The sequence below is a fragment of the Equus przewalskii genome, chromosome 12 (assembly GCF_037783145.1).
Source record: "Equus przewalskii isolate Varuska chromosome 12, EquPr2, whole genome shotgun sequence".
Lineage (NCBI taxonomy): Eukaryota > Metazoa > Chordata > Mammalia > Perissodactyla > Equidae > Equus > Equus przewalskii.
This window is the reverse complement of record NC_091842.1, coordinates 28,771,603-28,788,248: the sequence shown is the minus strand read 5'-3', so window position 1 is coordinate 28,788,248 and position 16,646 is coordinate 28,771,603. Positions and strand designations below refer to the sequence as shown.

At 49.2% G+C, this 16,646-nt stretch overlaps 1 protein-coding gene across 1 annotated transcript in view; it reads left to right on the top strand.

The window, feature by feature from the left end:
* The window catches only part of XYLT1 (xylosyltransferase 1), a 304,820-nt gene extending 295,556 nt beyond the window's left edge, over positions 1–9,264 (top strand). Inside the window, exon 12 of the mRNA XM_070566664.1 lies at positions 2,878–9,264. Coding sequence (XP_070422765.1) covers positions 2,878–3,200 — 323 coding nt within the window. The 3' untranslated portion in view covers positions 3,201–9,264. The remainder of the gene's footprint in view (positions 1–2,877) is intronic.
* The last annotated feature ends 7,382 nt before the right edge of the window (positions 9,265–16,646 follow it).

Below are 16,646 nucleotides of genomic sequence, written 5' to 3'. Positions count from 1 at the left end.
CGTCCTGCTTTTTGTCAGTTGGGATGTCTCCCCACTCCCCAGCCTCCTGTCTCTGCAGATATGGAGGCATCAACAGGCTCTGGTAGAGAAATCAAGAGCTGAACCAAAGAAAGCACAGACTCTTCTCCTGGCAGATGGTACAAGCGCTGCCCACCCTGTCTGCTAGCATCAGGGAAAGGTGGGCTGGGGCCAGATTTATAAATACGGTCCCAACTAACTTGAAAGAGAGGAGCTCTGCTAAATCATAGCAAGACAGGATATGTGCTCACGCATGCTAGTCTCCTTTCTCCCACCTGTTCCCCTCTGAGCCTTAGAGCCCTCAGCGTCCTGGGCCTTGGGAGCTGAAGGAATGACTTTCTTGGCTGTGTTAGTCAAGGCATGCTTTCAATTCAACTGAGTTTTCCCATTGCTTTTAGAAGGGCAGGCATACGTTCTTTCTTCCTCCTACTTCCCCTCTCAGGACCATACCAATTAGAAAATAGCCTGCTGATTATCCAGGCTCTCCTGGTGGCCACTGAGAGAGACAGCTGCCATCAAGCAAACAGGAGACATCATCTTCTGAGCCCTGCATTGTCTCAGAAAGAGGTTTCTTCTAACCCCAGCTATCTGCGGTATAGCAAAAGCTGATTTGATAAAATGCAACTCACCAGAACCACTGGCCAGTCTTTTTTAAAAATACATTCTTGGGGCTGGCCCGGTGGCATAGTGGTTAAGTTTGTGTACTCTGCTTTGGCGGCCTGGGGTTCGCGGGTTCAGATCCCCAGCGTGGACCTACACACCGCTCATCAAGCCATGTATGGAGGCATCTCGCATACAAACTAGAGAAAGATTGGCACAGATGTTAGCTCAGGGCCAATCTTCCTCACCAATATATATATATCACCAAATATATATATATATATATATATATTCTTGTATTTGGCAATAAAATGAGTGGCAACTTCTTCAAAATAGAAACATCTAGTTTCTTTCCTCCAGCCTAAACGTCTGCGCCTTCTCCTTCCCCATCTTTAAGCCCCAGAAACAGTCACGGTCTGTCTCATTTGTATATTACTTTACTGTTTACAAAGCACGTGAACTTCTGTCTCAGCCTCTCACCAGCCTTGTGGGTCTAACTGGTGCAAGGATGAGTATCCCCATTTTACAGAGGGGGGAACCAAGTCTTTGAAAGACTGCCTCCCAAATTAAAAAATAAAATAAAATGAAAAACCATTGCTTTAGCTTCCAGCGGGCGGACAAGCCTGTGGTACAGTATCGTGATGACAAGTTCTGGCTTTGGACTCAGCCAGTCCTGGATTTCACCCCAGACCTGTCTCTAACAAGAGCTGCCTCTGTTTCCCCATCTGGGAAATAGGGATGATAAACCAGCCCTGTAGTTTTCTGTGTGTGCATATGCCTATGGTTTTGAGGATTGTGTACTAACACCAACATTAACGATCCCAGCTCAGCTTTTCCCAGCCCTTGGTACATGCCGGGCGCCATTTTAAGCACTTTCTATGAGTCGACACGTATCATCATTGCAAACAGAACTATGAGGAAGGTATTAGTACTCCATCTGTTTTATTGATGAGGAAACTGAGGCAGGGGCATTGAAGTCAGAAGTCACCCCCCTGGTGTGTGGAACTTGCGGACCCCTGACTACAGTCTCCGTGCTGTCGTGTGACACCCTGGTGCTCAGCAGGGCGGAGCTGTTAGGAGAGCCAGCTGGACCTCCCACCCACCCACTCTGGTCCAAGCTGCCTGCATCCCAGGACTCCTTGCTAAGGTCCCTTCACGCACCACGTCGTGGATGGAAGCCGAAATCCGTGCCTTATGCAGAGTTCATGGTGGGCACTCAGCACCCAAGAGCAGGGCTCCTCACAGGCTTTGAGGTCAACAGAACCCACCTCAGACCCCGGCTCCCACTCTCACTATCTGGGTGACTTGGGGAAGGTGCTTCATGAGGCCCCATGCTCACTGTTCCCTGTGCCTGCGATTCTCTTCCCCAAGATCTGCATGTGGCTTCTTCTTTCACATTGATCAGCACTCAGCTCAGAGGTCACCTCCTCGGAGAGGTCTCCCCTACTCACCCCATCTAAGCACCCTCATCACTCTCTGACCCAGGGGCCAGCAAGCTCTTACCATAAAGGGCTAGATAGTGAATATTTGGGGCTTTGTGGGCCACATGCAGTGTCTGTCTCAACTACTCAGCTCGCTGTGGTAACACACAAGCAGCCATAGGCAATAGGTACACCAATGGGCATAGTCACGTTCCAATAAAACTTTATTTACAACAACAGGTGGTGGGCCGGATTCGGCCCAAGGTTTGCCACCCCCCTGCACTGACTCAGTAGCCTATTTATTCCCCTCATCACACTTAGCACTGAGTGAAACGATCTTATTTATTTACTGGTTTATTTCTTTATTGTCCTCAGTCTCCCCCCACTGGTGTGTGGTCTCCTTGACTGTCTGGTTCGCTCCCCCACACAGAATGGAGCCTAGCACTTCGTAAATCTTTTATCAAATAAATAAATGAATGAATGCCTTGCAGATGGTAGATATCTAGAAAATATGTGTTGAATGCATGTCTTGCACAAGGGTGTTTAAAGTGTGTATTGGATAAATGAATGTCTGGACTATTGGAAGTGCTCCATAAGGGTGTGTTGAATGAATATATGAATGAACCACGCCCTGCACAAAGTGGGCTCATAACTGTTGAAGGAATGCCCTCGCTGGCTCAGTCCCTTCATCCGTGCGATGGGATGGATTGCTGAAAGATTTCCCCCGAGATTGTGGCGTGAATTGAATGGTGATGCCAAGCACCCAGCGGTCTCAGGCCCCCCGCGGGTGCCCAGTTCTGGCCCTTCTAAGAATGTCATTGTTCCCTTTGGCTTTCAGAGGAGGCGTTGAAGCTGCACAACGGGCCCCCCCGCAGCGCCTACATGGAGCAGAGCTTCCAGAGCCTGAACCCTGTGCTCAGTCTGCCTGTCAGCCCCGCGCAGGTGGAGCAGGCTCGCAGGAACGCGGCCTCCTCCGGCGCCGTGCTGGAGCGCTGGCTGGACTCGCTGGTGGGCGGGATGTGGACCGCCATGGACATCTGTGCCACAGGCCCCACCGCCTGCCCAGTCATGCAGACCTGCAGCCAGACAGCCTGGAGCTCCTTTAGCCCCGACCCCAAGTCAGAGCTGGGGGCGGTCAAACCAGATGGCCGGCTCAGGTAGCACCGGGCACGCATGGGCCGTGGTGGATCTCAAAGGGAAAGCAGCCAGAGGGCTGGTGGGGCCTGGACCCTGGCCTCCAACCCCCGGGGGTGCCTTTTGTGAGAGGGGGCCCTCCTGGCCATAGAATGATGGAGAAGGAAGATTTGGAGGCCAAAGCAGGGTCTGCCAATGACCTGCATTTGGCAATCTGGCCACTGGGGGCGGGGATGGCTCAGTCCCGGCGCCGTGGTGGTCTTACCTCTTCTGGTTGATCCTCAAGTCCTATAGGTTCCTTGTCTTCCCCGTCCGATGACCCGACCCCCGCCCCCAGACAAGAGATTCTCAAACTTTTATTTTGAGCAGCAGAACTTTGTTTACCAAGCGCAGTCGTAAGTAAAAGTTGGAGGTGCAGATGATATCCAGGCTGCTCTGGTTGAAGCTGGGGAGTGTGAGGTTCTTTCTCAAAGCTCAGCCCACCGGGTGGTCCCTTTGCCAAGGGCATCTCCTAAGGTACCTCGTCAGAACCCAAGGGCTTTGCAAAGCCCAGTTGGAAAGCACTGCCCAGGTGGTAGGTTATCTTCAGCCCCGCCCTTCGGCTCATCTTCCTGCCTCTCTGGGCCAGGAAACGCTTGTGCCAGCCCTCAAGGACAGGGCACTGACAGTCACGCGCATGGGCCCCTCCCCCGGCAGGTCGTAGGCTCCGGAGGGCTCTGAGCCTCCCACCAGCCCTTCTCGGGTTGTCGGGTTGAGCCGTCCTCCTTAGTAACTAGATGAGCAGGAAAGCCTTTTGATGTGACATGGCCATCGTCCACCCAAAATGTGACTGCCAGATGTCCAGGGCACCCTCCCTCAAGGCAGAAATGAGAGGATGCTTATGAGCATGAGCGTCCAGTCTCCCAGCCGTTCACAGGCCAGGAGACCAAGACCATGACTTCTTTGATCATGGACAGTGGGAACTTGGGGGACCATGGCCATGCAACTCACATAGACTGTTTGGAGCAAACCTCCTGAGCTGGACAACACAGCAATACCCGTCGTCGCCTGCCTGAGCCCTTCCGTTCCGAGGTCGGGCACTCCAGACCTTTGTGAGTGCACACTCGACCTTTGTGAGATGCACACTCGGTGCTGTTGGGAGTGACCAAACTGCAGGGACCAGACTTTTCACATCCAGGAAAAAGCATTTCAGATTTGGTTTTTAAATTCATGCCCTTCCTTATCCGAGGTGCCAACGGGCCCGTCTGACCTACAGCGTCAAAATGGGAAACTGGTTCTTTACAACCTAAACGATAGTATTATTCCAATTGCTTGAGTGACCGGAAACCTGAAGGGTGTCCTTGCCATGTGCCCCTTGGAGGGCTACCCCTGCTCATCGGGCAGCCCCGCTGCCAGAGGCCCCTCTTCCTCCTCTGATCCCACCCTCCCCCAAAGGACAGGTTTCCCTTGGCAAAGTCCCACCCTGGTTGCATACTGTCCTTCCCGTGGAGAGCCAGGCCTCATGTTTCTCTCCAGTGTGGGTTCGAAGGTACTGCAGTCCACTCCCGATGACCTGACAGCTGTTGCCCCCTAAACCGCCCCCGCCCCTCCCAGCAAGGCAGGATGTCCTGTGGGCAATGGAGGATAGAGAGAAGGGACACTTTAGATATTTATTATTTATATGTTTTAGTCAATGACTAATTAGTAGGTGCTGTTTTGCAGCTTGTCAATTATGTTATCTTACTAACTGAAGCTGCCTTTATTCACAAAAGGCCCCCTCTCCCCAGCCCTTCCCCCCCCCTCCCCATTCCCTCGTGTCTGTCTTTCTTTCTATCTCTCTCTCTGTTTCTCTCTGTCTCTGCCCTACATTCTCCTTGTCCTCAGAGAAAAGCAGATGTGACACCAACAGGAGAAAGCTGTGGCCAGCATCATCCACTGGCTTAAAGTGGGGTGCCCTTGGGAACATTGGAGCCTTGCTTTTCCTCAGGCAGGCTGTTAGCCTCATCTGGCCCTCCAGTTTGGGGTGGGGGTTGGGATTCCTGAGCCATCCCTGCTTCTTGCATTGCTGACCCTCAATGGCCAGTCTAACCATGGGCCTCCATGTGACGTGACAAGGTGACCCAGGGAAACGGGCTGCTTCCAAGCCCGTGAGGAGGAGAGACCCATTTTAGGAATAGGGTGGGTGTCCTACCTGGCCAGGAGAGCCCAGGAGAGAGCCACCGTCAGCAGTGGTCCCAGTGACTTCAGAGTGGCTTTCTCAGAAAACCCCTATGCTCTCTAAATGGATTTACAAACTCTGTGGGAGCCAAGAGGCCCGAGCCACATCCTCTCTCTCTGCCCTCAGCCTCTGCCTCTGGCCAGGATCTCCCTGAGCCTGCTGAAGCTGCCCAGGGGGCTCCCTTTTCACCCTCCTCGCCAGACCCCTAGGACTCTGTGTTTTCCACGGGGTCATCTGCAGTGGCTTTGGGGGCTCAGCCCTGGCACGTCCCCATGCACAGTGCGAGCCTACAGACTCCAAGATGGCACCCCTCCTGCACCCACTGGCACTGCTGACTTTTCTTCATCCTGGAACAAGTGGAGAAGAGGCAGAGCTGGCTTCCTCTGGGGAAGATCCCCAACCCCTTCCTGTCCCGGGCTTCACTCCCCAGTCCCTGCAAGGAACTCGGGAAGCTGAGCGGTCACACAGGGTGTTCCTTTGTGATCTCTGTTTTTGGACCAGACATTAACTTTGTGGATGTTACATTCGTTAAAAAAACAAGAGAAAGAACTCCAAACACAGCCCAGGATGATTTGAAAAAAAGGCAATGTTTCCCCAGGGAAAATAGTTTACCTCTCTCTTTTTTTTTTATCTGCCAGAGAATGATTGACTTGTTAGAGGCCGTGGGTCAGGCAGCCTGAGACCATGCTCTCTGGAAACCCTGTTACGGTCTGCAGAAGCATAGTGACTGCGGCCGAGTCACTGACCAGGTCCCAGGACCTCAGGAGGGCTCAGAGGGGACTCGGGGGTCCGTTTCAGGGGAGTAGAAGCAGTCAGTAGGCTGCGGCCCTCTGTACGATTTCCCAGCCAGCCCGGGGATATTTAGGCAGAAATGGAGCTCAGGAGGCAGACGACTTTCCCAATTGCCACTTCCTGGGCCATGCACAGAGCAGCGTGTCCCTAAGGAGGACGGGAGCAATTTCCCAGGGCCCCATGTTTTAACCAGTTGCACCCATTCCTCCCTTATGGACAAAAGTCTTTCTGGTCGGATCAGAAGTCATTCTGACTTCATTTCCCATTGTTAGTTTAATTTTTAAGATGCAAATGGAGTTTAGAGAGGATGAGCAAGACCACACAAGCACCCCCAGGAGAGGTGGATTACAGCTACTCTGGGCACGTGCCTGGGTTGTGTGGATCATGCCTCCTTCTGGTTCCCTAGTTTACAGGTGCAAGGAGGACACTGGCTGGAACACTGATCTTATTGCCGAGTGAATGCAGAGGACAGGAGAGAAGTAGCTGCTGGGTGTGGGGCGTGAGCAAAGACCCCTTTCACAGCCAAGTTCACGGGGAACTCAGGACACACACTCCCCCTCCCAGCATCCAAGGGAGGTATACCAGAAACAGCTGTTGGCAAAGGCCGCACTCTGTGGGAGGGGTCACAAATGTCTGTGGGGTCCAGGACACTAACATATTGGTATAAGACAATAGGGAGTTGTGGGGTCTGTGGTCTGCTGGCGTGCACATGACACATCCCAAAAGAGCAGCTGCCACTCAGCTCCAGTCTGTCACTGCAGGTAAGAATGCAGGCACAGTGTAGCGGAATCTTCCAGAAACCCACATTTTTATAGGAAATTTGATTGTTTAAGTGTCGGCAATGATTTTCTTTTTGAGTATGGGCAAAGAGCCTGTGCACGGCCAGCAACCTGTGCTCTCTGCAGAGGTGGTTTACAATGAGATTAGGCGTTGCCCTCACTGGTGGAGGAGAAAAGAATGGGCAAAGAGAATAGCTCATGTTGAACTCTGAAGGGTCATTCCCAACCCAAAGAGACAGGAGAAGCTTCCGGTGAGAACAGGCTTGTTCAGCTTTCCTGGTCCCAACACAGTTGTGCTAAAGGGAACATGGAACAGAATTTGGAGACCCTGACTGCTGTCCTGTAGACATAAGGGGGTCCAAGTGCCTGGGTCCATGCCTTCCAGAATTCCATCCTGTCCAGACAGAGATGTCAAGGGGAGGATCCAGGGAGAGGGGATGGTGTGTCAAACAGCCTGACTCTCCAGATCCCAAGTTTTAGCAGCCACCTTGCCACATCTCTGGAAGCCTGTTTGGAAGCATCCTGGAGCTGTGCGCGGTCATGGGGTGTCCTCTTTGCTTCTGCCTCTGTCACCTTCCTTTGCCCATGGGTCTGGCACAGGCGCTACCTCATTGTGTCTGCTGAGAAGTTTACCTGGGTGGGAAATAAAGGGGTCCAAAATGTGCTTGAGCTGAATGTACGATCTATGCAAATTCTCCCTCTCTTTCTCTCTCTGTCTCTGTCTCTGTCTCAGAAGATTATTTTTTTTTACCTTGCAGACAAGATACTGTATTGGCCCCTCTTAAGACTGAGGCGGGCTTTCAGGCGCCACCTGTGTCTACCCCTCACATTGTCTTTGGTTTTGTCCTCACCAAGCCCCACGCGGGGAGAACGTGACCCTCCCTTGCCCCTGCACCGGGCTGCGAGTACTCCAGCTGCCACGGCCCACAGACCCCACCAGAAAGCAGGTTCTGCCTCTTGCCACCCCCATTCCTAACTCCATCTTCTCCATTCCTCGTGTTCCTCTGACTTCCTTATCCTCCTCCCCCTCCCCCATAAAAGCCTTAGGTTCCTCCTTTATGAAATGTGGCCTTAAAATTATTTTTGGTAAGCTGACCACCCTCTGCCTCCCATTTCCGCCAACATCCGAGAAGAAAGAGCATCCTGAAGCTTTGGTGGCCACCTCGTAAGCGAGGTGCTGCCCATCTGTCGTTTGCGGATGCGATAGAAATTGCTTAGAAGCGTCGTCTTCAAGAAAAATATTCTTAGATTTTACCTCTGGGTAAAATGATGGCTTGGGTGCTCATCTAAACCTCAGCCAGGTCCTGAAACACTCCGAGAGCACTTTGCAACTCTAATGGGCTGGCTTAATTACTGGCAGAGTGCTCACATCGGCTTTCCAACCCGCCCCGTCCCCCAAAGACTTGGTGACTTTCTGTACTTCATTCAAGGGTAAATAGGAGACTTTCTCAATTTATCGCTTCATTCTTCCCGCCTGGAAAGTGATAGCATTAACTATTCCCAGCGGATGGGCAGTGTTTTCAAAGGGATCTCGTGTTCCCGATTTTCAGAGCCCGCCTTTTCCCTCCCATCGCTCCAGGGCTGATGGAGGCCAAAGACAACCCCAGGGTTTTCATAGGAAATTCACTGGAATCGAGCGCAATCGTCCTTGTAGTCCTTCCATCTTTTTTTTTTTAATATTATGTCGTCAATAGCATTTGTTTGGGTATTTTTTGTTAGAGGCCTCACAATAAGTTATTACCGTCCCCCTCATTTTTTTTCAAAGACATGTTGTGATATAGTTTTTAAAAATAACTATTTTGTTATAGATCATAATATGCATAAAGCTGTACAGAAATATTTTGTAATGTATTGATTTTAAAAAAGAGAGAATCTGTAAATAAAGTTTTAAAAAAAAAAGAGAGAATTCAAACGGCACACACTGAAAGATGTAGATATTTTGCTATTTATTTAAAGGAGTATTTTAAGAGATATTGAACTATCTGAAATTGACCAGTAATAAAAATTCCAATCATCCGAATGCTTTTCCTCGCGGTAGAAAATGTGAGTCTCGGACAATTGCACTACCCGCCCATTTTTGCACCTGTTCTGTCTTTTCATTTAGCAGAAAAACAACAACGAAATTGTGCCTTAGCTGTATTTTTTTGTCTAGGGGAGTTTGTTTCTGTCTGACAAAGCAAAATTTTTTGCAGAAAACAGTGGATGTATTAAATACTGTATCATACCAAAAACACGGCAGGTGTATATAAATGCTTTCTGTCATACTGTGTTTTCAGATGCAGAATTTTAAAATAAAAAAAAAAAAAATACTGTCTTTATGGAACAGTGGCCCTGTGGCTTCTTTTCAGCAACGTCATGCGTCTTCACGCAATCTTCTATTCTCTTTCCTTCGCTGCCCTGTCCGTCCCCTAGTATTAGAGTGACTATATAATTTGTCGTCCAAACTGCGTTACTTTTGAGAATAAATGGGCATCAAGTGGATGGATTGCTGAGACCGCAGGCATAAACTGAGCCTCTCCTGGGAAAACCCGATGTGTGGACACACGCCCTAATCAAGCCCGCTGTCATCTCTCAACTAGACTACTGCAACACCCTCCTGTAAAAGATTCCCCTGGGTGAGGAAGACGTAAATGGTTTTAAACCCTTTTTTAAATGGAGGATAGCGAGGAGGGACTGCCATTCAAAGTGGTCGACAGTTTTATACACCCTGCCGGCTGACTATGTAGCAAACCAGTTTCCCCTGCCTCCTCACCACACAGTTAGACTACATTTCCCAGACTTCCTGGCTCTTAGGGGTGGTCATGTGACCAACTTATGGCCAATGGAATGTGGGTGGAAAGGATGGAAGGCACTTCTAGACCTGGCCCAAAAAACGTTCCATGAGAGCCTCCTCTCTTTCTCCTTCCCCGTTTACTAGCTCAAGTGTTTTGAATCATCTTGATTTGGGGCATTTATTAGTTAATCTATTCTACTGCTCTTCTTGAAACCTCACATAGCTCTCAACTTAGAGGAAGGCAGAGCCACAATATAGGAGGAGCCGGGCCCTCAGATAGCCACACGGAAGGCCACCTGACTACTCGCCACTATTTGATGATGACATGAAAATAAATAACCATACATTGTCTTATGCCACTGAGAATTTATCTGTTACAGCAGCTAGCCTTACCTTAAGTAATACATCCAGAAATGGAAACTCAGATTTCTCGTGGGAAAGTCCAAATTTCAGCCCCGCTATTCCATAGGTAAAGATTCGGAGACTCGGATAGGTCAAGTGATTTGCCCAGAGCTACCAAGATAGTAGCATCATGGTAGCATCCTCATTAGAACTAGAACCAAGGTTTCCTATCCCCAGTGAGACCTTCTCAAGTAATTAGGAGGACTTGGTCTCCATCCTTCAGTTGGTCTCATGACGATGTTTATATGTGGCCCCTGAAGGCCATGGGTAGAGGGTACCCAGGTGGCTGGGTTGTGGAGATGCCTTAATTTACTCTTCAAAATCCTCAAAGGCAAAGAGTGGTACTAAGACCCAGATGGGACTTTATGGCTAGAACAAAATAGGCTGGAGAAGGTAAGTGACTGTATTTGGAAAGATGGATGGACCCCGGATCCATTTGCCAAAAGCCTTTTTCCACTCTGACCTTATAGCCAATCTCCCCCCTCCTCTGCCCAAAGAGAAGTTCTCTAAAAGAGGGGTTGATTGCAAGGGAAGGACAAATTTCTCAAATCTCCCCAGGGAGAAGGATCATATATATATATATATATATATATATATGTGTGTGTGTGTGTGTGTGTGTGTGTGTGTCTCGTTCACTGTGGGGTTCCCAGCACTTACAGCACGTCCAGAGTCTGGGCACTCAATGAGTCTTTAATGAATGAGGCCATCTCTCTTAATTAATTAACATCTGTGCGTGGGGTCGTTTGTCCAAGGTGCTGTCTTTACATCTAACATTTGATTGATAATATTTCGTAAACCTTGGGTTATTGTAAAGTAAACAGTAATTCTTCCCTTCAGTAATGATGTTTCTGGGCCCTTTTTCATGAAAGGGTTGGTTGTAATTTCTTTCCTACTGATTTATTTGAACTGTCACACGTCACCTTTTGTTCAGAGAATAGTAGTGGTTGGTTGAAGTTCATCAGATTACTGGTTTCAAGGGTTTTTTCTCTTTCTTTTAAAGAGAACTCTTTTTCAAACAAAATTGTACATTAAACCCCAATATATAAAAGAGACTTAGAAATTGGGGGTTGAGAGGCCTGTTCTGGTTGAAGCGGGAATGGAAATTCTGCCTTAGAGTGTCTCCCTCCCTCCCCTGCACCCCCACCCAGCTAACCCCTTTGGTGCCTCCAGGGGATGTGGAGATGGCCTTGCTTCGAAAGCCATACCTCTGGTGGAAGCATCTAGGCCTTTGGTAGGGCCGGCTTGAGGCCTTGCTGAAAGTTGGGTTCTGGGCCTGGTCTCTAAGAGACCAAACCAAGAGTAACTCACTGCTCACCTGGTCTTAGAAAGTCGGAAGGGTGGAAGCTTAAGAGTCAGGGCTAAAAGGAGGCGTGGCTGGCCTGAGGTCAAGTGTCAGAGACTCTTGACCCTGGGCATTCATATTTAGTTGGTCTGTTCCACTGTTCTGCCGGGAAACCCTGTGCTGCCCCAACCCCGATGGGAAGTACTTGCCTGAGAACCAGAGTTGTTTCACTGGCAGGTAATAGTGGCCCAACTCAAAGAAGTTTAATCAGGAAAGGAATCTATCACATGATGAAACTGCAGAAGAGAGAATTAAGATGCAAAGTACAAGAATGAGGGCAGCTGTAGGGGACTCCAGAATGGGGACTGGAGCCTCAATGCTCACGGTCCCCTTTGTCTCTATTTCTGCTCATCCCAGGTTGATTCTGTTCTCCCCTCCAGACAGCTCATCCCACGTGATAGAGAAAAAAGGCCCCAGAAGTCTCTACTTCTTGTCCTTCAAACTACACAACACAAACACATCAATGTCCCTGGTGCTCTTTGCCACAGGAGATAGTTCAAACAAGCTTGGCTCACATGCCCAACCCTGGACCTATCACTGGGGCCAGGCAAACAAGGTGCTGTAATTGGCTGAATCTGAATCACACGCCCACCCCTGGGGCCAGGGCATTGGATAAGAAACTGTGATTGGCAGCCCCATCCCAATCACGTGATCAGAGTGAAGCGGGGCATTTTCCCCCCAAGGAGAGGCTGATGGTGAAGAGACAAAAACAACAGATGTCCATCCACTTGCCACAGCCAACTCCAGGCTCAGGTGGCTTCTCGGCTTGCCAGTCCAATTCGTTTCTACTCCTCAAATGCCCAAATCGTCTCCGCCCAGCTTCCAGATATCTCCCTAAGGAGAAGGGTTCTGTGCCTATCTCAAGCAAATCATTTTGAATGAATATCTTATGGATGGAGCAGAGGACTTCACCTTCACTGAATTAGTTGTGGAGTATTTACGCTTACAAGACAACAGGATGGCTTTCTCATCTTCTCCTTGTAGCTGGGCACAGGACTCATTAAAAAGGCCATGTAACCGCCCCTTGCTAATTCCAGTGGGTGATTCTAACTCGCAGCAGAAAGCAGAGCCTGTGTACCTTCAAAGAAGGACAACATCTCTCTCCACGTTTCTGTAGCATCCTCCTCCCGGAATCCCAGGATCTTCTCCGTCCCCTCAGCAGGCACCCAGATACCACATGCTACCAAACTCATCCGCGGGGAGGTGGCCACGCCCTGCTGAGTCAGCGTGTTAAGCTTCTAAAAGTGGCGTTGATGAGGAAAGCAATGGTTAGTCCAGTGGTAGGATGCACTCATAGCCGACAGGCTCATGGGCGTCATGGCAGACTGGGTGGGACTTGGGAAATATGGAGAATGCTTTTCCAATCACACTATCAAGGCTGAACCCCTTGCCACCAATTTTCCAGTGCCTCTGGCCTCCTCCAGCTTTGGCGTCAGATAATCCTAGGTCCAAACACTGGTTTCATTATGGATCAGCTGAGTCAGGCTGGAGTCGAGTTCCCCAACCTCTCTGGGTCTCATCTTACCTGTCTGCATGTTGGGGAGAATAGTTACTTACTCATGAAGCTGTTGGGAGAATCTTAGAAAGACAGCTCATGTGAAATACATAGCCTACTGTGTGCACATAGGAGGAGCTCAATTAATCTCAGCTCCTCTTCCCTTCACACCCCAAAGGGGAAAGCTCCCTGAAGGAGGGACAATGTCTCTATTTTCAGTACATATTAAACGGCTTGACCCGTAAAGTGGTGTGCAGTGTTTGATGATTGAATGAGTAATTGAGTGAATGAATGAACTGGACTGCTGCACCTTCCATAATTTCTTCAAGGGCGTTCCACTTAGTCTGGTCTCTACAATCATTCTCTGTTTGAGACTTGATGTCTTCCTTAAGCCTCTATTCACGACCAAGTGTTATCACCTTGATTTCCGAGATTCAGGTGAGATTTTCTCACATGCCCTGAACCAAGGGCAACACAGCACTGCCCCCAATCTCTTTAGAGATTCTGGACGAGACTCAAGTTCAGCTACAGCCTTGGGTTCCACTTCCACTGAATTGGTTCATTTTACAGATCATTCCTCTATTCTGCAGGTGTTTTTTCCTCTCTTCTGCACCATATCACTCTCCCTAATAAGCACGCCAACCCGTCCCTCCCCATAATACCACTGCCAGCCTGTATGGACAGACGACTTCACCAATGCCTTCAGGTACTGGATTACGTGAAAGCGTTTTGAATGATTTGGTATTTAATATTAGATACTCTGGTTCTCAAAAGCCCCAGAAATCTCTCATCCGTCTCCTTTCTGCAGTGTCCAGATTCCAGGCACATTTCCGTCTCCCTCTCTTTATTCCCTGATCTTCTCTCTTCTGCTGACTGCTCTCCTCCACCCCTCAAAATGCTGGATTAGCTCTTGTCATCCCACTGCCTCTTCGCAGTCCAATCCCTCGGGCCTCACATTCCACACCTGAAGAAAAGTTCTCTCCTACGTTCTAGACTTCGTTCTCTCCTAAGAGGAGCTCGGTGCCAGCTATGATAACAGTTACTACAAATACTTTCCCCCCGATTATTCTGATTTAACACAATCTCTTTCTGCCAAGTGGTGTCTGAGCACATTGGCTCCATTTCCTAGATAATGCTGTTTATTTTTTTGTAAAGTCTTGGGGGCTCCCTCATCATCATAGGAATTCTTTCAGCATCTCCAGCCTCAGTCCCGTTCTCTCGTGGATGACTGCTGAGTTCATTGGGTTGGATGGTGGGCGGGTAGGTTGCAAGTGTCCGAAGATGAACTTGGATGAACTCCAGGATCAAGAATTGCTCAAAACCAAGAACACTGACATTCTAGAGTTGGGTCTAATGAAGTACAGTCCTTCCTGCCAACTTTGATTTTCCGATCTTGACTATTCATGGCCTGCACCAGCGGACGCTGACATTGACCTTGTCGTGAGGGAGGCTAGGGTTTATTCATCTTATACAGGTATTGGCCCAAACTCAACTTCACAGACTGGAGACTGAAGAGCAAGGAACATCCAGGGACACAAGAAACAGAGGACCCTACCTAACTGCACCCTGACTCAAAGTCTGACCTTTATCTGGAAACCTAATTGCTCCATCGCTCCATGTGTTCATCAGGATTCTCCAGAGAAATAGAACCAATAGAATGTATATGTATGTATACATATATATAGGTCCTGGTGATGCCAATGGACGAGCACAAAGCAGCTAACATGGGTTGGAGTTCTGACCTTCCCTCTTATTGGTCGTGTGACCCTGATCCAGTCACTCAACTTTGTGATACAGTTTTTCCATTTGTTAAAAAAAAAAAAAGAAAAGAAAAGAGGGGCCAGCCCGGTGGCACAGCGGTAAAGTTTACACGTTCCGCTTCGGCAGCCTGGGGTTCCCCGGTTCGGATCCCGGGTGCGGACATGGTACCGCTTGGCATGCCATGCTGTGGTGGGCGTCCCACATGTAAAGTAGAGGAAGATGGGCATGGATGTTCGCTCAGGCCCAGTCTTCCTCAGCAAAAAGAGGAGGATTGGCAGCAGATGTTAGCTCAGGGCTAATCTTCCTCAAAAAAAAAAAAGAAAGAAAAGAAAGAAAGCAGGGGATAATCTTATCTGCCTTACCTGTGAGTGAAAGGTTCTGGGTAAGAGTAAACCAGCAGCTCTCAACCATGACTACACAATAGAATCACCTGGAGAAGTTTTTAAAATGCTGATGCCCAAGCCACACCCCAGACCCGTTAAATCAGAATCCTTGGAGGTGGGGCCCAGGCATCAGTAATTTTTAAAGCTCCCAGGTGATTCCAATGTACAGTCAGGGCTGGGAACCACTGGATTGAATGGATGGGAGCCCCTTTCCCATATGTTGGGGATTATCATTATTACGAGATGCTTACACTACACCAGCCCGTCACGTGGTAAGAAGATAATCGCCTGGCTTGAGACCACAGATTTCACACACACACATCAGCGCCCCACGTTGTTAAAATCAGAGCTACGAGGATAACAGTGAGATCCGAATGTTCTGGATCAATGCAGTGTTCCTTAAAATGTGACCCTTAGAATTGCACATCCCAAGAACTTGGAAGAATAGTGCAAATAGATCATCTAGTCTATCCCCCCGCCTCCCACAGAAGTTGTGCTTCAACCACACCTGAAAGACTGGGCTTGATGAATTCTCTGGGTTGGAGGTAGGGACTCCATCACCTACTACCGCCCAACCCCACCTCTCTTTCGGATCATCCCAGGCAGGTAAGCCAGCTTCCCCCTGGCCCTTGCTCACGCTACACAACCCCTTTGCCCACACATGAGCGACCCCTGCCCAGCTCCACATTCCAGAGCCAACTGAGAACACACACAAGCTTGGAAGTCTTTCTATATCACACAGACCCTTCCTTGCCTGTCTTTTACTGATCTCTCCTCAATGATATGTGCCAGCGAAGGGAGAGTGAGCCCAACATGCCACAGGTGTGCCCACGACTAGACTGACACCCCTTTGTGGCTGGCCCCCAGCTGTCTTGCTAGATGAAGTGTCTTCCCAGCTGGGTTATTAAGCTTGTCTGGGAATAGAATCATGTGTTCTAGACTTTCCTTCCTCGAAGTGTGCTCCATGGAGCACAGCATCAGCATCACCTGGGAGCTTGTTAGGAAAACAGCATCTCAGGCTCCACCGGAGACCTACTGAAGCAGAATCCTCACTTTAACAAAACCCCCAGGTGACCTGCATGTGTGCACATTAAAGTTTGAGAAGCACTGTTCTATACTCTTTACGTGTCGTCGATTCAAACAAATGATTACCAAGCACTGTGCAAGGAACTGTGGGAGAATCTAGGAATATAATTGCGAATGGAAACCCATCCCCATCCTTAAGGAACTCAGGGGGGAGTAGCGGGGGAGATAGACTGTGACAACTCAGCCTCCTCAGTGCTCATTTAGGGTTAAGTGCAGCACGCTGTGGGAGCACGGACAAGAGGCGAGGGTGGTTTTAAAATGTGCCCACGAGTTCATTGATACTCCTCCTTTCAAGAGGTAGAGGTAATTCCCTCCCCTTAAATGTGAGCTGGACTTAATGAATCACTTCTAAAATAGGATATGATAGGAGTGGCAGGATGTAACTTCAGAACCTAGGACACTGTCATTGCCTGTTCGAGCTGCTGTAACAGAATACCTTACACTGGGTGGCTGATAAACAACA